General features: G+C 39.1%; 1 protein-coding gene across 6 annotated transcripts in view; it reads left to right on the forward strand.

Annotated features, from left to right (window-relative positions):
- The window catches only part of NRF1 (nuclear respiratory factor 1), a 118,037-nt gene that overhangs the window by 19,817 nt on the left and 72,417 nt on the right, over nucleotides 1-25,803 (forward strand). For 3 of the 6 annotated variants that reach the window (XM_061165775.1, XM_061165780.1, XM_061165781.1), the window contains exons 2-3: nucleotides 16,142-16,218; nucleotides 24,573-24,804. In XM_061165775.1, the coding sequence (XP_061021758.1) occupies nucleotides 24,582-24,804 (223 nt within the window). In that variant the 5' untranslated portion in view covers nucleotides 16,142-16,218; nucleotides 24,573-24,581. Of the gene's footprint in view, nucleotides 1-15,215; nucleotides 15,328-16,141; nucleotides 16,219-24,572; nucleotides 24,805-25,803 lie in introns of all 6 variants that reach the window. The other 3 variants (XM_061165779.1, XM_061165777.1, XM_061165776.1) reach the window with 3 other exon arrangements.

Raw genomic sequence — 25,803 nt, forward strand, 5'->3', positions numbered from 1 at the left:
GGTATTTTGAAGCCAGTTCTTCTGTGTTTTCAGCTTTTTCTAAACTTTTCTGTGTGTGTTTGAAAAGCTTGCAAGTTCCAAGGACTGTGTCTGTAGTGCCTAGTATATAACATGACCCTGGGGCCAGTCTGGAAGGCAGAGGTCTTAACAGGAGGCTGATTCTTGGGTCTCAGTTTCCCAACTGCATGATGGGAGATTTGAATAATCAGGGAGCTTTCACTTGTCCTCTGTGGACTCCTAAGGGGTCTCAGAGGGTACCTCCTGAAGGAAGTGAGGGGGATGAATACGTATGCTGTCAGCATTCCCCAGCTCCTTCTCAATAGGAAGTGTTCTACTTTTGTCTTACATTTTTAAGTTCTACATTGGATTCTGTTTAAGGGAAGTTCTCAGAGGACATTGGGCAGTTTTGATGGTCTATATATGAGTCTGTCTGATTTCATGAGCTTAGAGGTCACCCTCAGATTTTCCATTCACCGAAGGGGGAGAGGGGCTTATCATGCTGTTTGTCTTTTCTTTCCCAGATCTGGGATTAACCCCCGACTCACCATCCATCCCCCCATTCTAAAAGTAACTACATAAAAGGAGAAAAAAATCTGTAAAAAGTCTTCATGATTCCATTGTGCACAGCAGAAAAGCATTCTTGACAGCTTCAATATACCTTTCTAGATTCTTTTGTTTTTCCGTAATCATATCTATAACTTTTGTTTTTCAAATGAGACCACATTCATTCTAGCAGATTTTATACCCTGGCTCATTTGTTTTGTTTATTTGTTTTCCCAGTTTACAGCAGTATATTGTGGACATTTTTCTGTGTCAGTGCCTATCAGTCTACTTCATCCTTTAATACTTCTGTAATATTTCTCTGACCAGTGATCTGTAACTAAATTAAGTCAGAGGAATATTCCTTGCTGCACAACACGTGGAATCTGTTCTAAAATATGAACCTACTTTTATTTACATCTTATTACTGGTGTACTCCTTTTTTTTCAGTAGTTTACACTTTATTAAGTCTTTTGGGGGGTTGTGATTTTTTAAAAATTTTTTTCCAGTTGCTTCTCTTTCCTCTGGTTAAATTATACATCACGACCTCAGAAGTATTATCCCAGTGAAGCTATAGATACTGATAACCCTTTTCTTTTAGGCAATAGCTCTAATTTGGTGTCCCCTTTAATAGTTACAAGACTGTTCTTACGAACAAAATCTTGGCAGACAGAATTATACTTTTATTCCAGTATATTACTCCTGATGAGAAAAGCAGTTAGTTGACTTGTTTTGACCCAAGTGAGCTTAGTTCTAAGCGCCTAGGAAGGTGGGTGACAAGCAGCTTTTGGTGGTTTGACAGGCAGCTGCAGGGTGTCTATTGTGGCCAGGACTAAGCGGCTGCTAATAAATGTATATAGTAAATTACATTTGATGGTCCCTTTCCCCCTTTTGTTTCTTAGAATTTTATCAAAGATCATGTTGAGAAATTGGTAGTGAGAAAAATATTTATTTTTTTATTCTTATAGAATGGTTATTACTTTTTTTGTACAGTGTTCTGTCATTTTTCAAGTAACTTCTTCTAAACAGATGCAACATTTCTGTAGTCATGGAAAAATTTTGGTGATTTTTTTTTGAGCAGGAAATATAGTGTAAATGTTTTTTAAGTAGCTTATTATCTCTTTAGAAACTTAGGATAGCATTTCTCCCTCGTCTTTTAACTTCAGGCATATCTTGTACAGGTTAAACAAATTCTAAAATGGAAATGTTATTCCCAGTTTGAAGTGAAGTCATTTTAATTTTATATTCAACCACTTTGCAAATTTTATTCTTGAAACATATGTGCTTTTTTACTTTTCTCTAACTTTCTTTCCTTATCTAGGATTCTAAGATTTTAAAACTTTGATTATATGCTATCCTAGTTTTAATTTTGGAAGGAATTCAATATATAATTTGTTTTAATGGATTATGGAGATTTTTATTTTTGAATAGGTACTATTCAGATTTAGATGTCTGACGCTTTGAAGTGTTTATGATAGGGCCATTATTTTGCTATTTAGAAAGGTTTGTTTATTGTTATTTATACAAAATCTCTTGAGTATTCTTTGTCTTAAAATGTATTTCATATGTTATTGTCCAATTTAGGAGGTTCTGATTTCTCATTCATTCAGTAAACAAATTTGAGTGATTATTGTGAGTCACCGAAGGGTGACTAGGTGCTGGGGATAACACTGATTAAAACAGAAAAATCTTTGCCCCCATGAGCTTCCTTTCTAATTGGTTGAGTAAAAAGATAAATATTCCAAGGGGAAAATTATGTCCCTTGAGATTGTCGCCATACCGTTCAGACAGTTAATCCTCAAACATACCAAGGCTGCAGTGGAAACCTGGGCTGGATATATAACGGACTTTTGATTGACCATAGTCATTGATTGCAATTTGAATGTAAATACAGGAATCCAGTTGCAAGAGTCGGACACAACTTAGTGACTCAACCACTGCTGGTCATATTTACTGTCTGTTCCCTTTCCTACCACTTTCATTTTCATAATTGTGTTTATTCTCAGTGAGGATCTGTTTATTGTTGCTTAAAAATTATACCTTCCCTAGTGCTTTACAGTTAAAAAATATTTTCACATTTCATTTTTTAAAGTGGCTATAGCATAGTAGTTTTGGTTGAACCATATGAAATTGCTGATGTTTTGGATCTTTAAAAAGCAGTTTCGCATTGTTCAGTCTAATACTGTGCTGTGTGTGTGCTTAGTCGTGTCTGACTTTGCGACCCCATGGACTGTAGCCTGGCAGCCATGCTCCTCTGTCCATGGAATTTTCCAGGCAGGAACACTGGAGTGGGTTGCAATTCCCTTCTCCAGGGGAGTCTTCCTGACCCAGGGTTGAACCAGTGTCTCCTGTATTGCAGGTGGATTCTTTATCACTGAGCCACTGGCGAAGCCCAATACTATGTTGTATCTACCTTTAAAAACAAGATATGAACATGTTTTATTAATCGTAAAGCTCTGTTATGCACACTGACAAACCTTGAATTTTGCTTCTGTGTCTCGTTTACTATTTGCTTTAGAACAATTAGTTAACCTCATTGTGCCTCACTTCTTCATGACAGTGATCCTAGAGTCACGAGGATTACATAATATATTATAATGTCATTATATATGTAAAAGTCATGAGAAAAGCACCTAGCACATAGTTAAGGCTCAGTAAGTGTTAGCTGTTGTTACCATCACTACCCTATGAGGTAGGCATCGTCCTTGTCAGTTTTGCAGATAATCAGACAGAAGCTCATAGAGATTTTATAATTTTATTCCAAGGTTATGCAACTAGAAATCAAAACCAGGCATTACTGATTCCAAGTTCTGGCTTCTTTCTGCTTACACTACAACTATCAGGGAAAGAAAGAAAAGGAAAAAAAAAGAAAGACAGACAGACTATTCATATAGTAATTTGTAGAGTATATCCTTGAATCTCTCCAGCATTGTTACTTATCCTGTTTTCATAGACCATTTTGATATCCATAAAGAAAAATATTTGACAGAAATCTGATATGATAAGTAATTGTGACCTAGTGTTATATTGTTACCTTAGAAAGGGTAATAGTGGCACTTTTATAGCCGATTTGTCCAGAAATGAATAAACCCATATAGTAAATGTTTACCTCAATATTTTTAAGAATGCAAGTGCAGTTCTTAATAATAATCTTCCAAAAAGGAGCAAAAATAAATGTTAAAGAGCATTTAAACGCATCTAAAAGCAGTTTAAAAAATAGCACACTTAAGCCTCCAGTTCACAACATGCCACTCCACAGATTCCTGTGGGTATAATGGACATCTCAGTTGTTCCTCTGGCATTCATTCCCATCCCAGTAAATAGCTATTAAGTTCTACTAGTTGCTCAAACCAAAAACCTTGAAGTCATTTTTAGACTCCTCTCTTTTACTCTACCCTGCATCCCAGTTGTCAGGAAATCCTGACAGCTGTATCCTCAAAACATGCAGAATCTAACTACTTCTTATCACCTCTGATGCTGCTATCCTGGTCCAATCCATGCTCTTCTTGCAGAAACCTTATAATTGGTCTTCCTGGTTCCTCCCTTTCCTCCCTTCAGTCTGTTCTCAAATACCAGCCCAGAAAATCAGTTTACATCTACACTCTTGCTCAAAATCTTCCAAAGATTTTCCATCTCATTCAAAGTAAAATTCAAAGATCTTATGTAGCCTTCAAGGTCCCACAAGCCTGGCTATTCTCACTGCTTCTTCTCCCCTAGCTTAGGGTGCTTCAGGTTTATGGGCCATTTTGCTGTTCCTTGATCACACCAAACATGCTCCTGTCTCAGCATCTTTGCATTTGCTGTTCTTGCTGCCTTATATACTCTTCCCCCACATGTTTCATGCTGTCTCCTTTACTTCCTACAGTTCTGAGTTCAGATATGGTCAGAAAGGCATTTCTTGGCCAGCAGCCTCTCTTGTCCCCACCTCTCCACTCCCTAAAATATTATGTATATATTTGTTTAGTTTATCTCCTTCTGGTAGGATGTAAAATCCAAGAAGAGGAGGATTTTTTAAAAAATTCATTGCTCTTTCCTCTGTGTCTGCATCAAAGCTTGACACACAGTAGGTGATTTTTATGCATATGTTGATTGAATGATTTTAATTTCTTGGCAAGTCATCTTAGTTCTTCCACTGCATTTGATATTATTGACGTCTCTCATTTGCCCTCCATGACACTTGCTATCTCTTGATTCTGATTTTTTCCTTCCAGCTTCTTACTTGTCTTCACCTATTGTTTTTTTCCTTCCTCAGTATGTTCCTTTAAATATTCTCCTTTGCTTCTTTTATCACCCACTTCACATTAATTATTCCTGGTCGGTTTTATTCATGCTCTGTGCCTTTATTACCATCTCATTTTTGATGAGTCTCAAGTCACACCTGCATCAGAGGCTTCAGTGCATCACAGCTGGGTGTCTCTCTGGACAGCTCCTGTGAATATTGTTATGCACTGTCCTCCCTGCACATCTGCTCTGTTGCTCTTCTACCTTGGTTAGTAAGCCACCCTTTAACCCAGGCCAGAACACTGGTGTCATCCTGGGTTTAGCTTTTCTTCACTGTTCTCATCAAGTTGTTCACTAAATCCTTTCCATTTTCACCCCCTAAATATTTAACACGGCTGTCCATCTCCATTTTCTTAATTCAGGGCCCCATTAGTTACCTGACTGGTTTGACTGCCTCTAGCCTCAGTCCTCTCCAAGTGATTCTTCACACACTTGGGAGGACTGTTTGCTCCTTACCACCTTTAGTAATGCTTCATCCTGTAGTCTAGAACCCTAAGGGTGACCAGGAGTTACTGCAGTGGGCTTTCGTGACTTGTAGTTATTCCTAGACTGAACCAATAAATACTCTCTCTCTCAAAAGTGTTGCTTACATTTGCATTTCCAAATAAACTACGTGATTTATGGGTTTCCCTGGTGGCTCAGCCGGTAAAGAAGCCACCTGCAGTGCAGTAGATCTGGGTTTGATCCTTGTGTAGGGAAGATCCGCTGGAGAAGGGAAAGGCTACCCACTCCAGTATTCTGGCCTGGAGAATTCCATGAACTGTATAGTCCATGGGGTCACAAAGAGTCGGACACGACTGAGCAACTTTCACTTTCAAGTGATTTATAGTATACTCTTTTTCTGAATAGATAAAATTATCATCTAATAGAGGTTCCCCTCCTCTTCCCCCTTGCCCCCCGCCCCCCTCCCCCTCTCTTCCCTCCCAGTCTGTCCCTCCCTCCCTCCCTTCCTTTGGTTGTTATAAATGGATCTTCCATAATATTGAGTACCACTGAGCTATAAGATGAAGCACAAATTATTTTGCACAGTAGATAAGGCCCCCACCATCTGGCTTCCCCCTAGCTGAACCTCTGGTATACTGCATGCTTGGTCATGCTCCATATGTTACACTGTTTCCTCTGCTCTGAATGTTTCCACCCCACCCTCCTTCCTGCTCCCAGTGACACCTCTTACATAGCTACTTCTGTAACATCTTTCTTGATCAGAATAAAATCCAAACTCCTTTCCAAGGCTTATAAAGGCCTTACTTGATTTTTTCCAATCTTATCTCTCTCCACTGTTTCCCTTTTCACCAGACTCTTCCTCTGACTGCTCCTCACCCATTCAGGTCACAAATCAAATGTGCCTCATCAGAGACCACCCCGCTCCACAGCCATTTTCTTATCATATTGCCTTATTTTATCCTCTGCATAGCAGAAATTCTTATTTTTTCCTTTATGTCTTTATTGTCATGGCTCCTTCCTCTAGAATGTAAGTTTTTTTGAGATGAGACTCTGCCTTCTTGCTTATCACTGTGTCTTTTTCCTAGAACCTGGTTCCCAGTAAATTAAAAAAAAATTTTTTTTATTGGAGTATAGTTGATTTACAGTGTTGTGTTAGTTTCAGATGTATAGCGAAGTGAACCAGTTATAGATATACATATATCCACTCTTTGTCTTTTCCCATATAGGTTGAGAAATGGAGTATTCCTGCCATATCAGTAAACAAGGATGTCATAGTCATTAGCAGTTTCAACCCTCCAAATGTGAATTTCTGAGCCCTAAGGGCAACCAGGAAGGAAAATAATAGCTGTCATCTGGCAGCCATGAGGCTGCAGCCACTCCCTACAGTGAGCACTGAGGAAAAACAGGATACTGGCCCAAATAGCTGAGATGCATATGAAAGGAATGATTTCCGTAAGCCCAGACTCTTGCATCTTCCCATACATAGAAAAGGGAAAAGTGCCAAATTCCTTAACTTGAGATACCCGGTTTTCTTTAATTCACAAAAATACTTTTTGATGATCAGACTACCTGCCCTTTGTTTCAGACTTCTGTATAACCTGACTCTCTGCACTCCCCACCTCCCCCCACCTCCTTGGAGCAGTTCTTTCAGGGTTATTTGAGATTCTGTCTCCTGGGCTTGAAGTCCTAAAAATTCCCGCTGAATAAAACATAACTGTCAACTTTAAGATTGTGACTGTTTTTTAAGCCGACAGGCTCATTATTGAGTAGAGTTCCCTGTGCTGTACAGTAGATCCTTATTAATTATTTTATATATAGTAGTGTGTGCATGTCAATCCCAGTCTCCCGATTTATTCCCCCCCTTACCGCTTGGTAACCGTAAGTTTGTTGCCTACATCTGTAACTATTTCTGTTTTGTAGATAAGTTCACTTGTGCCCCCTTTTTGTTGTTCAGTTGCTGAGTTGTGTCCAACTCTTTGTGACAGGGTATTGGCCCAGATAGCTGAGATGTATATGAAAGGAATGAGTTCATTGAGCCCAGACTGCATGGACTACAGCGTGCGAGGCTTCCCTGCACTCCACTGTCTCCTGGAGTTTGCTCAAATTCATGTCCATTGAGTCAGTTATATCATCCACCCATGTCATCCTCTGTCGCCCCCTCCTCCTCCTGCCCTCAATCTTTCCCAGCATCAGGGTCTTTTTCAATGAATCAGCTCTTTGCATCAGGTGGCCGTAGTACTGGAGCTTCAGCATCAGTCCTTGCAGTGAATATTCAGGGTTGATTTCCTTTAGAATTTACTGCTTTGGTCTCCTTGCTGTCCAAGGGATTCTCAAGAGTCTCCTCCAGCATCTCCTTTTTAGTTTCTACATGTCAGCAATATAGTATGATATTTGTCTTTCTCTATCTGACTTGCTTCTCTCAGTATGAAAATCTCTAGGTCCATCCATGTTGCTGCACGTGTCATTATTTTATTCTTTTTTATGGCTGAGTAATATTCTGTTGTATATATATACACCACATCTTTTTTATCCATTTGTCTGTCAATGGGCATTTAGGTTGCTTCCATGTCCTGGGCATTGTAAATAGTGCTGCAATGAACATTGGGGCGCATTTATCTTTTAAATTATGGTTTCCTCCAGATGTATGCCCAGGTGTGGGATTAATGGATCATATGGTAGCTCTATTTTTAGTTTTTTGAGGAACCTCTAAACCATTCTTCACTCTGCATTTCCACCAGTAGTGTAGGAGAGTTCCCTTTTTCCCATACCCTCTCCAGCATTTATTGTTTGTAGATTTTTTTTAATGATTGCCATTCTGATTGGTGTGAAATGATACCTCATTGTAGTTTTGATTTGCACTGTCTGATGATTAAGCATGTTGAGCACGTTTTCATGGGCTTTTTAGCCATCTATATGTCTTCTTAAATATTTGTTGATTGATTAGATTATCTACCCTCTCCTTTTTATACACTGCGTTGTTGAGTCTTTGCTGCTATTAGAGTTTGCAGTCTCCATTGCTAGATTGAGCGGGCATTGTAAATGGTCAAGGCAGTCCAGGAGTGGACATCTTAAAGATATCTTGTTGGTAAGAGCATGTTCTTCTCCCTCCAGTTAATCAGTTGTTGCCAGTTTGAAATTACAATAAAAATTAGCATTTAATGGAGGTGGGGGGTACTCTACTGAGTCCTTAATTTCTTCATTTCATTTAATCCTGACATTAACACTATGACGAAGGTATTAATACATTATTACCAGTTTATAAATAGGGTAACTGCTGTACCTGGAGAGGTTAAGTGTAACCGCTCTAGCAAATGACAGAACTGACTCTCCAGCCCAAGCTTTAACACAGTACTGCTTACTGGCTTATCCAGATTGTCCTGATTTTTTAAGAAAAGTCAGAAATCTGGAGCTTTTATTCTGTTTCCCTATTTTAAAATGTTGGCAATTGGTTCACACTAAAAAACCAAACAAAAAAAACAGTGCAAACCAAACAAAACAGATATGAGGGGCTGCTTGTTTTATACTGGAGAAGGCAATGGCAGCCCACTCCAGTACTCTTGCCTGGAACTTCCCATGGGCAGAGGAGCCTGGTGGGCTGCAGTCCATGGGGTCGCGAAGAGTCGGACATGACTGAGCGACTTCACTTTGGTTTATATGGTTTCTCTCTGAATAGACCTGGAACTGTTTACAATCTACCCTTATGATCCTGGTACTCCAGTGCTGGATGGATGGTTGCAGGGACAGATGGCAACAGTCATTTCTGATTCCGCTTCATTTTCTTGCTCCACAGTAAAATAAAGCAAAATAATGTCTTCTGTTTCTGTAGCATATTGCAGTTACAAGGTGTTTTCATATACATTGTTTGACTTTTTAAATTTCAGTTGATGCTGCCACCATCAAACTGTATGTATCTGTCCCTTAGCCTTCAGTTCCAGAGTGGATCAGAGGAAGTAAACCAGGAAGTGATGAGTGTTAGGCTCACTGCTCAGCCTGCTTTTCAATATTAATCAGTATTACTGTTGGCCCCACCGATCTCATTATATGCGACTCCATGTGTGAGAAAGCATGCTTTAAACATTCAGGGCTATTTACTTTCTTTCTTTTTTTTTTTCCCATTTATTTTTATTAGTTGGAGGCTAATTACTTTACTTTTGTAGTGGTTTTTGCCATACATTGACATGAATCAGCCATGGATTTACATGTGTTCCCCATCCCGATCCCCCCTCCCACCTCCCTCCCCATCCCATCCCTCTGGGTCTTCCCAGTGTGGGACAGCCCTGAGCACTTGTCTCATGCATCCATTCTGGGCTGGTGTTATTTACTTTAAATTAATGAGACAATACAATATCCATAAATTATGCACAGTTTATAGAAAATGCATTCAGTACTGGGGTTTTAGTTTTTAGATTTTGACCCTTCTGCATATACTTAATTTCTAGTGACTAATCTGGTTCCCATTTTTACAAATTTCTAAATTTACATAAATAATCTATGCAAATAATAATTTATATAAATAGTAGGGACTTTCCTACCATTTAAAATTCAATTTAAAATATTTTTTATAAAATGGTATAATGATTACAAGCATTAAAATGTGAGCTCAGTTCTTCATTTTTTCCCCCCACAAGTCAGTCCCTTGTTCTCTTTTTTAAAACAAAACAAAACAACAACAATTTTGTTCTCTTTCCACCTTTTGGAAGTGGGCATGGGTAGTTAGCTAAATAAGTCATTTAATACAAATGAAGAAAAACATGAAACCAGTTGACTGCCCTGGTGTTCACGGAAGACAGTGGCTTTGAAAGACATTGCTTTAGCAGCTTATGAGTTACATTCATTCCTGTGGCATGGAAGAATGCTGTCAGGTCTATCAGTTTGTAGAAACTATTCTTTCACTAGTGGTAAAGAACCTGCCTGCCAGTGCAGGAGACATGGAGATGTGGGTTCGATCCATGGGTCAGGAAGATCCCAGGTTGGGAAGTGGGGCACAGCAACCCACTCCAGTATTCTTGCCTGGATAATTTCATGAACAGAGGAGTCTGACTTGCTACAGTCCATAGGGTTGCAAAGTGTGGGACATGACGGAAGCAGCTGAGCACGCACACTAAGGCAGTGATGGTGAGCATTGAAGGGTGAGGGGACTGGAAGGCGTGTTAGAGGGACTGGGCTGAGTGACTGCAGATGAAGTCTGAAAAATCACTTCAATTCGATGTGCAAGTTTTATAATGCAAATTCACTGACCTCTCAGTTCAGTTCAGTTCAGTTGCTCAGTTGTGTCCAACTTTTGTGACCCCATTGACTGCAGCATGCCAAGCCTCCCTGTCCGTGACCAACTTCCAGAGTTTACTTAAACTTGTGTCCATTGAGTCAGTGATGCCATCCAACCATCTCATCCTCTGTCGTCCCCTTCTCCTCCTGCCTTCAATCTTTCCCAGCATCAGGGTCTTTTCTAGTGAGTCAGTTCTTCTCATTAGGTGGCCAAAGTATTGGAGTTTCATCTTCAACATCAGTCCTTCCAATGAATATTCAGGACTGATTTCCTTTAGGATGAACTGGTTGGATCTCCTTGCAGTTCAAGGGACTCTCAAGAGTCTTCTCCAACATCACAGTTCAAAAGCATCAGTTCTTTGGTGCTCAGCTTTCTTTATAGTCCAACTCTCACATCCATGCATGATTACTGGAAAAACCATAGTTTTGACTAGATGGACCTTTGTTGGCAAAGTAATGTCTCTGCTTTTTAATATGCTGTCTAGGTTGTTCATAGCTTTTCTTATAGGGCCAAGTGTCTTTTAATTTCATGGCTGCAGTCACCCTCTGCAGTGATTTTGGAGCCCCCAAAAATAAAGTCTGTCACTGTTTCCATTGTTTCCCCATCTGTTTGCCATGAAGTGATAGGACCAGATGCCATGATTTTAGTTTTCTGAATGTTGAGTTTTAAGCCAACTTTTTCACTCTCCTCTTTGACTTTCATCAAGAGGCTCTTTAGTTCTTCACTTTCTGCCATATAAGGGTGGTGTCATCTGCATATCTGAGGTTATTGATATTTCTCCTGGCAATCTTGATTCCAACTTATGCTTCATCCAGCCCAGCGTTTCTCATGATGTACTCTGCATAAGTTAAATAAGCAGGGTGACAATATAGAGCCTTGATGTACTCCTTTCCCAATTTGGAATCAGTCTGTTCTATGTCCAGTTCTAACTGTTGCTTCCTGACCTGCATACAGATTTCTTAGGAGGCAGGTCAGGTGGTCTGGTATTCCCATCTCTTTCAGAATTTTCCACAGTTTGTGGTGATCCACACAGTCAAAGGCTTTGGCACAGTCAGTAAAGCAGAAGTAGATGTTTTTCTGGAACTCTCTTGCTTTTTCCATGATCCAGCGGATGTTGGCAATTTGATCTCTGATTCCTCAGCCTTTTCTAAATCCAGCTTGAACATCTGGAAGCTCACGGTTTGCATACTGTTGAAGCCTGGCTTGGAGAGTTTTGAGCATCACTTTGCTAGTGTGTGAAATGAGTGCAGTTGTGCAGTAATTTGAGCATTCTTTAGCATCGCCTTTCTTTGGGATTGGAATGAAAACTGACCTTTTCCAGTCCTGTGGCCACTGCTGAGTTTTCCAAATTTGCTGGCATATTGAGTGCAGCACTTTCACAGCATCATCTTTTAGAATTTAAAATAGCTCAACTGGAATTCCATCATCTCCACTAGCTTTGTTCGTAGTGATGCTTCCTAAGGCCCACTTGACTTCTCATTCCAGGATGTCTGACTCTAGGTGAGTGATCACACCATCGTGATTATCTGGGTCGTGAAGATCTTTTTTGTACAGTTCTTCTGTGTATTCTTGCCACCTCTTCTAACTATCTTCTGCTTCTGTTAGGTCCATCCATTTCTGTCCTTTATTTTGCCCATCTTTAAATGAAATATTCCCTTGGTATCTCTAATTTCCTTGAAGAGATCTCTAGTCTTGTTTTCCTCTATTTATTTGCATTAATCATTAAGGAAGGCTTTCTTATCTCTCCTTGCTATTCTTTGGAGCTCTGCATTCAAATGGGTATATCTTTCCTTTTCTCCTTTGCCTTTCACTTCTCTTCTTTTCACAGCTATTTGTAAGGGCTCCTCAGGCAACCATTTTGCCTTTTTGCATTTCTTTTTCTTGGGGATGGTCTTGATCCCTGTCTCCTATACAATGTCACGAAGCTCCATCCATAGTTCTTCAGGCACTCTATCAGATCTAAATCCTTGAATCTATTTGTCACTTCCACTGTATAATTGTAAGGGATTTGATTTAGGTCATACCTGAATGGTCTAGTGGCTTTCCCTACTTTCTTCAATTTAAGTCTGAATTTGGCAATAAGGAGTTCATGATCTGAGCCACAGTCAGCTCCCCGTCTTGTTTTTGCTGACTGTATAGAGCTTCTCCATCTTTGGCTGAAAAGAATATAAATCTGATATCAGCATTGACCATCTGGTGATGTCCATGTGTAGAGTCTTCTCTTATGTTGTTGGAACAGGGTGTTTGCTATGGCCAGTGCGTTATCTTGGCAAAACTCTATTAGCCTTTGCCCTGCTTCATTCTGTACTCCAAGGCCAGATTTGCCTGTTAATCCAGGTATTTCTTGACTTTCTACTTTCGCATTCCAGTTCCCTGTGATGAAAAGGATATCTTTTTGGGGTGTTAGTTCTAGAAAGTCTTGTAGGTCTTCATAAAACCATTCAACTTCAGCTTCTTCAGCATTACTGGTCGGGGCATAGACTTGGATTACTGTGATATTGAATGGTTTGCCTTGGAAACGAGTGGAGATTAATCCGTCATTTTTGAAATTGCATCCAAGTACTGCATTTCGGACGCTTTTGTTGACTACGATGGCTACTCCATTTCTTCTAAGGGATTCTTGCCCACAGCTGTAGATATAATGGTCGTCTGAATTAAATTCACCCATTCCAGTCCATTTTAGTTCACTGATTCCTAAAAGGTTGATGTTCACTCTTGCCATCTCCTATTTGACCACTTCCAATTTGCCTTGATTCATGGACCTAATATTCTAGGTTCCTATGCAGTGTTGCTCTTTACAGCATCGGACTTTACTTCCATCACCAGTCACATCCACAACTGGGTGTTGTTTTTGCTTTGGCTCTGTCTCTTCATTCTTTCTGGAGTTATTTCTCCACTGATCTCCATTAGCATATTGGGCACCGACTGACCTGAGGAGTTCATCTTTCAGTGTCTTATCTTTTTGCCTTTTCATACTATTCATGGGGTTCTCCAGGCAAGAATACTGAAGTGGTTTGCCATTCCCTTCTCCAATGGGCCAACTTTTGTCAGAACTCTCCACCATGATCCATCTGTCTTGGGTGGCCCTGCACGGCATGGCTCATAGTTTCATTGAGTTAGACAAGGCTGTGGTCCATGTGATAAGATTGGTAAGATCCAAATCTTGGGTTGAAGATATACACAGGATAGTGTGGGATAGAGTTAACATGCCCAAGCATGTTATGGTCAGAAACTGTGCTCTGGGACAAAGTGGGGAGCTTTGATGGAGCACTTAATTAGAAGGCCGGAGAAGTGGGTTCAGATTTTGATTTTGCTGCCAAGTCGAGCTGTGACTTTGGGTCTCAGCCTTTCTGGGTCTCAATCTGTAAAATGAGAAAATCAGACTAGATGGCCTCCAAGGTCTTAGACATCTGGTTAAAGATAACTCTTTGTGAGCATCTAGGTCTGACTGGTTATCAAGATAAGAAGATATATATATAGTTAGGGGATCCAAAGTGGATAATTACAGGTTTTTCAGCCAATTATATCAGGGTATTCTTTGTACTTCCTAACAAATTAAATAGCAGAGGAAACTTTATGATTGAGAAAAAACATGAGTCTCCTCCCTTTTCTCTTCTTCCCACCCCGTAGCCCTATGGTCCAGAGACAACCTTTAAGAATAATTTCATTATTTGTTTTTAGCTTCTCTTAGAATTACTTCCATGAGGCTATATTAATAATATGTGTAAACTTCTGTTTTCTTGAATTACCAACTTTAGACCATATCTGTGGACTTTTTTAGTATGAAAAATAAGAATTTAAGTCACTTTTTCTATTTCCTCCTTTCTCCATCCCCCATTATTTGATATTTATATTTTTTAAATTCTTTCATTAATTATCTTTATAGTTTCAAATTGATAGACTTATTTTTTGATACATCAACTTGCCATTTTGTAAAATGGCATTATAAGTGCCCCATGCGCTAACCCTCTTTCCAATATTCCAGGTTCTGGGAGCCATACTTTACTTTTACATCATTATGGTTAATATTTTTAGTTTGTCTTCCATCCCCCAAGTATTATGTGCTTATCTTTATGTTTAGATTACTGTTTTTACCACATTACATTTCTGTGCCTTCTTTAATAGCCATGTCCAGAATTATAACTGTATGAATACTCAAAAGTTTTATGTCTCTTAAGAGCTAAGGAAATAATTGGGTATGTACTTAAAGACTTAACTTAGTAAACCATTCATTTACACATTTATTAAACAGATATTTATTGAATATCAGACTTGTCATCACAATGCAGTTTACAGTAGTGAAAAATTGAAAACAACCTAAACAATTAACTTCAGGGAGTTAGTAAAATCCTACTATACATTTTTATAGGGAATGCTCTTTAAACATTAAAAAAATGATGTTAAATGTTAATAACATAAAAAATTCTGTTCTATAGTAAATTTTAAAATATTTCTAAAACAATATATACACTATAGCCTCACTTTTGTCTAAAAAAAAAAAAACAAAAAAACACAAAGCAACCATGTAAGAAATTCAGGGGAAAATGCTAGCAGCATGAGTTGTTGTCTAGTTGTTTGGTGGTATCCGACAATTGGGACCCATGGACTGTAGCCCGGCTGGCTCCTCTGTCTGTGGGATTTCTCAGACAAGAATACTGGCGTAAGTAGCCATTTCCTTCTCTAGGGGATCTTCCCAATCCAGGGACTGAACCTGCACATCCTGCATTGGCAAGCGGATTCTTAACCCCTAAACCACCAGGGAAGCCCAGAAGCATGCACGCCAAATTGTTAACTTGGTAATGTGGCTGTCTCAGGTGGTGTTGGTGTTGATTTCTGTTTCTTTTTTTTTTTTTTTTTTCTGACTTGTGTTTTTTCAGTTACCCAAAAAGAACATGTGTCACTTTTATGATAATTTTTTAAAATTAGAATTGCCAGTTTTTCTTGAAATAGTGTGTTAAAATAATCTAGGAGTACCCGATAAGATTCAGTAAATATTTGTGAAGTGGATGAGAGAATGGTTGATTCCAGAGGTTTCTGGATCCATACTATTGACACATATACATTCACAGTTTTATCCAGAAGCAAGTCCTAGTTATCTCAAAAGAAAAATCATGTATTGAAAAATCTAAAAAACGGCTTTAACTGAATGTTGGTTGTGTAATGGCAAATCCAGCAGACTCGAGGCCCACTACAGAAGCGGCCAGGCAACAATGCTATATTTCACAGTAAGCAGGATCTGAATAAAAGTGTCCTTTGTGCTGGTGAGACTGAGGGGTGGGACTTGGGGCAATTCATATTATTTCTCCTTAATGGAAATTGAGGCAGCCTCTAATCCTGCCGTCACATGACAGCTACTTATTTGATTTTTTGGCAATTTGGGGAGCAGCTGTGGACACATGATTTTTCTGCAAAAAGAGCCAGCTGCATTCTTAACCCATTTGAAAATGCCTGGGTATACTAAGCTTCCTTCCTATCCACCATGTTTCTGATCCAGCGATAGCTTCAGCAACTCACTTCCTTTTAATTGATATTTGTAGCTGTTGATAAGCATCTGAATATTTGAGAATGCATTTTCTAATCCTTTTTATCACTGTCATCAACATTCATTAGGTACCTTCTCACTCAGGTCACTGTGACAGACACAGGGTTGTAAGCTGTAATGTGGAGACGACTTTCCTCTTTGACAGGTGGGTCAGCATTATCCTTAGAATCATTTTGTTTTCAGCAGGTTAAATTACAGTGTAAAGAAAGAATCTGGTGTGAAGGCAGCTGAAAGCTGTGTGCCTCTGGTCCCCAGACTCCTCCTGAGTCTGCTGTCTGGGTATTCACTCCGGTCCGCTTGCTGTGCCACCTGCCTTCACAAGCCGGTGCCTCAGCCTGCAGCCCCCTTCTTTCGCTCTGGCGCCTGACAGACTCCCAGCTGAAGACTGACCCCCGTCACGATTCCTGCTCAGTGTCCTTGTAGTCCTCTGTTCTAGTGCTCCCTTAGCCTTTGGTGATGATTATCACTAGAATATGATTTTTTCTTTTATAAGGAAAAAGTTTTTATTTATTAAAAAAAATGTCTTTTTGGGAGCAGCCTGTGGGATGTTAGTTCCCTGACCAGGGTTCGAACCTGTGTTCCCTGCATTGGAAGCACAGAGTCTTAACCACCAGACCTCTAGGGAAGTCCTAGAAAAGGCTTTCTTAAAGGCAAAAAGCCTTCTAAGTTAATGTTATCAATTTGTCCTTATTTTTTTAAGCTTTTTTAACCCAGGGTCCAAGAAATACAGTCAGGGAATTGGGTAGGCAAAATTTCTGTAATGAGTAAAAGAAAGCTTTGCTTTTGATTGTGAACACCTTTAGGGTGAGGGAGCAACGCAGACAGTCTTTGCAGCGTTGAATTATCACAAGGGATGGATGTGCTTGAAATATTGTATGAACTTACTTCATTAGAAATTTCTTTAACAGTGATTAGAAGCACGTCATTTCAAAGCTTAAAAATAGAATGTAGAAGAACTGTACTGTTCATTGTGGTAGTCACAGCCACTTGTAGCTATTTATATTAAAATTATTTAAAACTGTCACATTTCATGTGGTCAGTAAGCACATGTGGTTAGTTAACCACATGTGGTTAGTGACTGTTATTATTTTGGACAGTGTAAATTGAGAACATTTCCATCGTTGCAGAAATTCCTATTGGACAATACATCAGCTCCTTCTATAGGTTCTAAAGCAGTACTGTCTGGAACCTATAGAAGAGTTGATGTATTTTGAAGCATTTGGTAGAGTAGATTCACCTATTTAATACAGAAGGATGTTTATTCCAGTCGAAGAATTTTAATTTCAAGCACGGCTTGAAATTCACTGTGCTCTCCTTACATTTTTCCTTGGTTGTGGCGCCCTCTAGTGTTTCAGCTTTGTTTCGATCTCAAGCTCCCAATTTGTGATTAATAAGCACCTTTTCTCCCAATGTAAAAATAAATCCTGTAACTTTCGCTTTGACATTTCTATGCTTTATAAAACTGTCTTTATGTGGAATAATAATACTAGTAATAATAGGTTACACTTAACTAGCACTTATTATATACCATGTTCCATTTTAAGCCCTTTTATAAAAGTTGGTCCAAAAAAGTTGTTTGGTCCTTACAATAATTCTATGAAGTAGTTTCTATTAATCTCCCTGACTGAAAGATTGTAAAACTAAGGTATAGAAGTCAAGTGGAACTTGTCTAAGGTGATAGTGAGTGGCAGAGCAAGATTTGAACTCAGTACTCTGGCTCCAGAGTTTGTACTCTTAGCCACTCTGCTATGGATGTGAGGATGAGCTTTCAAGCAGGAATGGGGTGGAATGGAGAGGACGCTTTGCTTACTCTTGGCATGCTCTTGGACTGAATTCCTTGGGCCTAGTTGTATAATAAGAAAACAAAACTCTGAATCTCTGCAAGCGACACTGGAAATTATAGTTAGTGCCTCCTGTTGCTTTTCAGTAGATATACATAGATCTATCTCTATAGTCCGTCTGCCCAAGAAGTTAGAGTGGCAGATAAAGGTCAGAGCTGCCACTCCTACCACATGTTCTTTGTCCAGACACTGGACTCAGTATATTTATTGAATAATATGACAGATCTTTTTGTGATTGTCACTATTATTTCCAGAAATGCCATAAAAAGGCATTTATTATTGTGATGTTGATTTTGAGGTTTGCTGGAATGTTAAACTTATTAAGTACTTTATTAAAAGCAGGTAAGAAGGTAGAGTCATAAACAGATAAAAGTTTGTGTGTTTGTATAACTCCTACTTCTCTTCCTGTCTGTACCCCCTTCTCACTTCTGTGTCCCATTTTTCTCTTCCTGAGGCATTTTATACTCTTAACTTAGCCTCTTTTTAATGATTAATCAAACTCAAGATTTTGTATTCAGCTTCCATCAGCATATGGAAACAAACCATAGTGGTGTCCTTATAAAAATGTCCTTCGAATCACTTAATTGATAGTATAAAAATGTCAATACATTTTATTGTATTGACTTAATATAAAATTTTGCTGCTTATTGACACTTTTGAGTTATTTCCACAAAGGTACGTATTTTCTTCCCTTTGTATCCGTCAGAACCTGTAAACCATGTGAGGTATTTCAGTGAATTTTATTCTGGAATTCCTTACACAGGCATTGGAAGACTAGAAGGGCAAAAGCAGACACTGAGTTAATCCAGGTAACACGGGAAGCAGCTACCCCAGCTCCCCTTGGGCTGGGGGAACAGACTAGAAGAACCTAAGAGTTCAGAGGGGCCCCCACACAGCTGGTAATCTCACCTCCGAGTGGGATGTCACGCAGCTGGTGCTCAGCCAACAGGGAGAGAGGGGCACAGTTGGAGCTGGGAGATGAGGCTGTCCTTGGTCATTGGAGCAGCTTGATTAGGAATGAAAACTGCAAGGCAGTCCCTTCTCTCCACCTCTTCCCATCTTAACCTGTTGTCTCTCCTTGGTAAAACCTAACATGAAGCTGGTAAATAAACTTCACCAACCCAGCCCAGAACTGGCTAGAGAGCATTTCAGTACAGGTATAGAGGGCTTGGAAGTTGAGAGAAGAGATGAATGGCTAGCACAGTATTATAGGAGAATTAATGGGAACTGTAATTGCCTGGGTCTAGCTTTACTAATTATAATGTGCAACCAATTACCCATAAACATTTATTAGGAAACAAATTATGATGGCTGCTATTCATAGAGACCTTAGTACCCAGGCCCTGCCTTCCAGGGTACCCTGGAAGTACCCTCTCTACCTTCTCCTGTCTCCTTACCTCTCTCAGCCTGATCTTTGCCTTTACATTGCCAGGGTTCATAACTTTTACATTCTACTTTATGTTATATTTAATCTGCTGGATTTTTTAAGCGAAACTTATAATATAGGTTTCACAAAACCGTCCACTCACTCTGAAGGCATTATGAAGTTGTGTGTTAAAGCTTGTTTTTTCACATATGTATAAAAGCAGTATGTGGACTCTTCAGTTGTTACTAATGAATATTTACAAATTTTATCCACATTGGAATGAAAAATATTATGTGATTCCAGTCATAAATTAGGCAGTTAGCCTTACTCAAGGTAAGACTTTTCTAAACTTGAACTGTGCTGTTCTCTTGATCTGAGCATGAGAAAGGCACTTGATTTTTCTAGTGATGGTTTGCTCTAGCATGTTTAATTTTTAAAGTTTCAAAATGATCAGTTGGGAAGGCTATGTTGTGGTTATTTGTTTTTAAGGTTCATTTTTCAAAGTAATACCTTCCTATGATAAAAGTTCAAATAGAAAGCTTTATAATAAAAAATCAGTGGCCTTTTGCCACACTCTTCACCTGCACCTAGTCCCACTGTTAAGAGACAGTTACTTTAACTGTTTCTGTTTATAGTTTTAACTATTTTGTTTATAGTATTATCAAACAGTATTACCTCCATAACTTTAGAAAATACACCTGTACTACGTTTTCCTGATTTATCAAGCTTGGGGGCATTTTACCTCACTCTGCTTCCTTCCTTTCCCCTGTTGCTGAGTTGCATTGTGATACTGAGATCTCTGTTCTTGCTCTGGTTCCCTCACTGTGTAAAGATAGGATTTACGCTCCCAGCCATTCCCCAACCTCTCTACCTTCTCCTGTCTCCTTACCTCTCTCAGCCTGATCTTTGCCTTTACATTGCCAGGGTTCATAACTTTTACATTCTACTTTATGTTATATTTAATCTGCTGGATTTTTTAAGTATAGTTGGGAGTTTGAAAATGGAAAGCAAGAAGCTACATCATGACTATGGCTTTTTCTTTTTTTTTGTAGACCCCAGTGATGTGAGGATTGTGTGTGTGTGTGTGTGTGTGTGTGTGTGTGTGTGTGTGTGTTTTCTTCTTCCTCTGCAAGTCCTATTAACACCCTCAGGCTGTTTGAAGGAGAATATTCCTAGGAAGGTCAAATGGATTCCTCTTTTCTTGAGCTCCATTTATTACTCAGAATTAAACCACATTTTACCTTGTTTCTATTTTCACTTTGACTTTCTTGTTGCAGTTGTTTTAAAGTTTTTCCTGCTGTGGTAAAATTTTGATCCATTATCATGTGTCCCTCAAGAATCAGATTATTATCTTTGGCTTTAGGCTTTTTTGGGAAAGGCTGTTTTGTTGAGTAAAATTTCTGTCCTAGTCATGAATTTAGATTCTGGACATGTCTATGAATTAAATTGAACCTCTCTGCTTTTCTGTCCTGGTTTTGTCTGTGGACATAGTCTTGCTCTGAGAATTTCCCCCAAGCAGTTCTAGTAGCTTTTCTTTTGATGTGATAAATCTATTGATGAGACTGAGGCTTTCTCTTACTTTTAGTTATACCTTGATTGGATTTCTCAGCCTGCTCTTCCAACTTTGTTGTGTTTTTTTTTTTTTTTAATTCTCCACACTTAATCCCATTATGTGTGTGTGGATTAGACTAAATTTAACTGCCCTTGGACATTTCATCCAAATTCCAGTAGCTCCTTACATACTGTTGACTGCAACTAATAGGATGCTTCTAACCAGAAAATCTGTTTTTCTGAGTTCTCTTCCATTATCTTTAGTCCCATGCCTACTGGTCCACAGTGGCAAAAATAGGAACTCCTCTGTCTAAAATTCCCATTCTCCAATCCCTTATGCATGTGTGCTCAGTCAGTAAGTCTGTCTGACTCTTACAACCCCCTGGACTGTAGCCGGCCAGGCTCCTCTGTCCATGGGATTTCCCAGGCGAGATACTGGAGTGGGTTGCCATTTCCTTCTCCAGGGGATCTTCCTGACCCAGGGATTGAACCCATGTCTTCTGCACAGGGAAGTTCCCCAATCCCTTATAGATTATATGTTAAAGAAGAACCTTCAGATGAAGTATATGTTGCACCGCAGGTGATGACCTAGGCTAAGAAACAGGCTTTAATAAAATTGCTACCAAGTTGTGTTATTTTGAGGGGGAATGATTTTTTTAAAATGGAGTATAACTAGTTGACTGAACATCACTGGTTCCAGATAATAGACATGCCTTTTTATTTGGATATGATGTTTAGAATCACAGGTACATGTTGTCTGTCCTTTCATCTTGCTTTTCGTATCTATTCAGAGGAATCACTATCAGGTCCATTCTCTGTTTTGTGCATTCTCATGAAATTATGTTAGAGGTGTTGGTTCCCTATAATTTCCTTATGTTAATGTTTTGGAGTCTAGTATTTGAGTTGCTGCAATTAATATAATAAAGTCTTTTTAGATGCTTGACTCAAAATCTTGTGCATGCAGTTAAGAAAGCCATGGGGCTTCCCTGGTGGCTCAGTGGTAAAGAATCTGCATGCAATGCAGGAGACTCTGGTTCTGTCCCTGGGTTGGGAAGATCCCCTGGAGGAGGGTGTGGCAACCCACTGTAGTACTCTTGCCTAGAGAATCCCACGGACAGAGGGGCCATGCAGGCTGCAGTCCATGGGGTCGCACAGAGTCAGACACGGCTGAAGCGACTAAGCAGCAGCAGCAGCAGCAAGAAAGCCGTATCCTCAGAGATGGATGTATAGCTTAAAGACGAGGTAACTGAGGCCCAGTGCTTGAGAGGCTAGTCAGGTAATGTGTCAAGAAGGATAGAATCATGAAGACATAGGAATTCTGGCACTAATAATAATTAGTGTTGATCTTTTATGTGTTTTTCACCACATCTGGAAAATCTCCTTTAACCCACTTCCTTTTGAGGAAAGATACTACTTTCCTCAAAGATACTACTTTTCTTTTCTTTATCATTAAAAAAATAAAAATAAAAAGGTTGAAATTGAGGCTTAGAGGTTAAGTAACTTGTCCAGGAGTTCTGAATGTCTGGTAAGAGCCTGTGCTATTTTTAAATTTTCATATTATCTAATGTTTTTATCTCTTAGAAGTTCCTATACTTTCTGCTCTCCAGAGAATCTGACTTTTTGAGGATGAAAGCTAGAATGCCTCACTCAAAATGACAGTGGGATGGGGTATGACAGTCGCCTGCAGCATGTGTATGCCAGTCATGTCTGGCTTTAGACAGCCTGTTTTGCTTACTAAATTATGAAACCGTTTAAAGCATCCTTTACAAGTATCCCACTCTGGTTCAAAGAAGTCTGAAATGGCCTTGCCTTTGCTTTTTACAGAGGGTCAGCAGACAGGTTAGTGAGGCTGAAGGATGGTGTGGGGAAAGACCTAGAAAGAGATGAGGCTCTGGGTAGGAGTGACAAGCCTGTGAAACAGACATCCCTATTGATTTATTCTGTGAACTGCTGTTCTGGAGAAAAGAACTGAAATCCATTATGCCAAGTGCATAGCGTACAAATCCTTTTGAAAAGGATTTAGATGCCATCTAATCCCAAATCATTTAAAAACAATTTTGGAGTACCCAGAATTCTAAAATGCCCTAGGTAGTTTGTCTCAGACTAGAACAGTGAAATGGATAGAAAAATAGTATTTTAATGGTATCTTCCTTTCATATATTATGTTTAATTGCATGACTTAAATGGTGCATTAAATTGCATTTTTAGATATGTATGAATCTGGGGGTATCTCAAATCTTCAAAATTCTATTTAGTTTCTCACCATTAAGTATGATGTTAGCTGTAGATTTTTTTTTTTATCAAGTTGAGAAAGATCCCCTCTATTCATAGTTTGCATTTCTCCCTTTTTAAGACTAACATTCCATTGTTCGTGTGTCCACTGTTTTTTAAGGTTCAAATTCATTTTATTTTTTAATTAGTTTTGTAAATTTATTTCTCACTGGAGGTCTGTCCGCATGTTGTTACCCATTCATCTGTTGGTGGATAGTTAGTTGCTTCCACCTTTTGGCCGTTGTGAATAATGCTGCTGTGAACATCAGTGTACAAAAAGCCCTTTCAGACCTCCTTTCAGTTCTCCCAGCATATATAGTACCCAGAAGTGTGGAATTGCTGGATCATATGGTAATTCTTCTGAAAGTTTTTTGAGAAACTGATATGCATAGTTTGATATAAAAGGATGTTCACTTCACTGATGTTTATAGTAGCAAAAATATGGAAGCTGCCTACCTATATATCTGCTATATATACCTATATATCTTGCTATATATACCTGCTTCCCAGGTGGCTCAGACAGTAAAGAATGTGCCTGGGAGACCTGGATTCGATCCCTGAGTCAGGAAGATCCCCTGGAGAAGGAAATGGCAATCCACTCCAGTGTTCTTGCCTGGAGAATCCCATGGACAGAGGAGCCTGGCAGGCTACAGTCCATGGGGTTGCCAAGAGCCAGATACAACTGAGTGACTAATGCTTTCACTTTCCTATATATCAGTAGGTGATTGGTTGCATAATTATGGCACGTCAATACAGTGAAGTATTCTTCAGCTACATAGAAAGGTCTGTAGATCTGTATATTTTGACATGTCAAAATGTCCAGATATCTTGTCACAGAATATTACATGTATTGTGAACCTATTTTTATTTTAAATCAGACATATGTATGTATGCTTCAAAAACCTGTTAAGGATAGTGTACTTCCTCAGGGCAGGGGAAAGAGGGAACAGAGCGTAAGTGCTGTCTGTAGGAGAGCAAACCTTAGTCCTGTTACTGTGTCACTTCAGGGCATATAAGAAACACAGTTTTATAAGCAGAAAAACCAGTTTGAATAATCACAGTTTGGGAAAAAAATGTTTAACTCCTATATGTGTTTGAAATACAAAGGAACTGTTAAGTATTTTACTTACCGTTTTTATGTCCACAATGTCAAATGCCAGTCACCAGGACCTTTTAAATATCTTTTTTGTCATTATGGATAATACCAAAGATATTTATTGTTTTGTGACTTTAAATATAAAACTAGCACAGTGAATTTCCATCAGAATAGTTTCATGCAAGGAAAATATTCTACCATGTTTATGTCATAGGGTAATGATGCTGCCCATTTCCTATGACTTGGTGTGGTGAGGTATATAGTAAAATGAAAGGCTTGTCGAAGTTCCTCTTCCCTTGAGGAAAGTATTTCTTAGTTTAAGCATTGACCTGTATTACACGCTGAATCCTGTTCCTTACCTGTTTTTCCAATAGTGGATCTTCATGGAGGAACACGGAGTGACCCAAACTGAACACATGGCTACCATAGAAGCTCATGCAGTGGCCCAACAAGTTCAGCAGGTCCACGTGGCCACCTACACCGAACACAGTATGCTGAGTGCTGACGAAGACTCGCCTTCTTCTCCTGAGGACACCTCATACGATGATTCAGACATACTTAACTCCACAGCGGCTGATGAGGTAACAGCCCATCTGGCTGCTGCAGGTAATGTTTGGATTGGAATATCTTCATTTTTGGCTTAACTCTGGTACTGTGCTTATCTGAAAGAGCCAAGGATACAGGCACTCAGATATCTTCATATCGTATCTTCATGATTTTTTTTAAAGCCTTGCATTTTCAACTTGTACCTGAATTACACTGAGACTTAGGTTCTAGTCGCATATACTGTTAGTGACATGAACTTTGGTTTTGCTTTTTCATCCATTCCAGTACTCTTTACTTTTAACTCAACAGTTCAGTCATATTCGACTCTTTGCGACCCCTTGGACTGTAGCCCATCAGGCTCCTCTGTCCATGGGATTTCCCAGGCGAGAATACTGGAGTGGGTTTTCATTTCCTTCTCCAGGGGATCTCCCCCACCCAGGGATCCAACCTGGGTCTCTTGCATTGGAGGCAGATTCTTTACCAAGGATTTAGCCACCAAGGAAGACCTACTTTTAACTCATTTAGTCCATTTACAGTAAATGTAATCACTGATACATCGCTGATACATCGCTGATACATCACACATAAAATCACTGGTACACTGGGGTTTAAATTTATCATGTTTACTCTATGCTTTCTCATTGTCCTGCTTGTCCTGTGTACTTTCCTTTTGATTTTTTTTTGGAGTGATTGCAAAGTTTTTTTGTTTTTTATTTTTTCATTTTTTTCTTATTAGTTTAGAAGTTATATATACTTGTGCTATTACTTTTGTTTCATGCATACTTAATATTAATTTTCCCTCTTATATCCAGCTTGCTTTATGTTGGTTTTTCTCTTCATGTTCTGGTTCTATTTGGATGAATGCTGTATGTGTGTGTGTTTAGAAGATTATTAGAATAATTTGGGATCTAGAATAATATTATTGTCATCTAGAGAGGATTTTTGTTTGCTTCTACCAGTGCCTGGGCATTAGCAATCCTGGATCATCTTAATCCAGTTTAAGGTTTTGAGATTTTTTGGGCCCCTAAATGACTTAAAGCTGGGTGATATTTTATATCA

The sequence above is a fragment of the Dama dama genome, chromosome 18, assembly GCF_033118175.1.
Source record: "Dama dama isolate Ldn47 chromosome 18, ASM3311817v1, whole genome shotgun sequence".
In the NCBI taxonomy this organism is placed as follows: domain Eukaryota; kingdom Metazoa; phylum Chordata; class Mammalia; order Artiodactyla; family Cervidae; genus Dama; species Dama dama.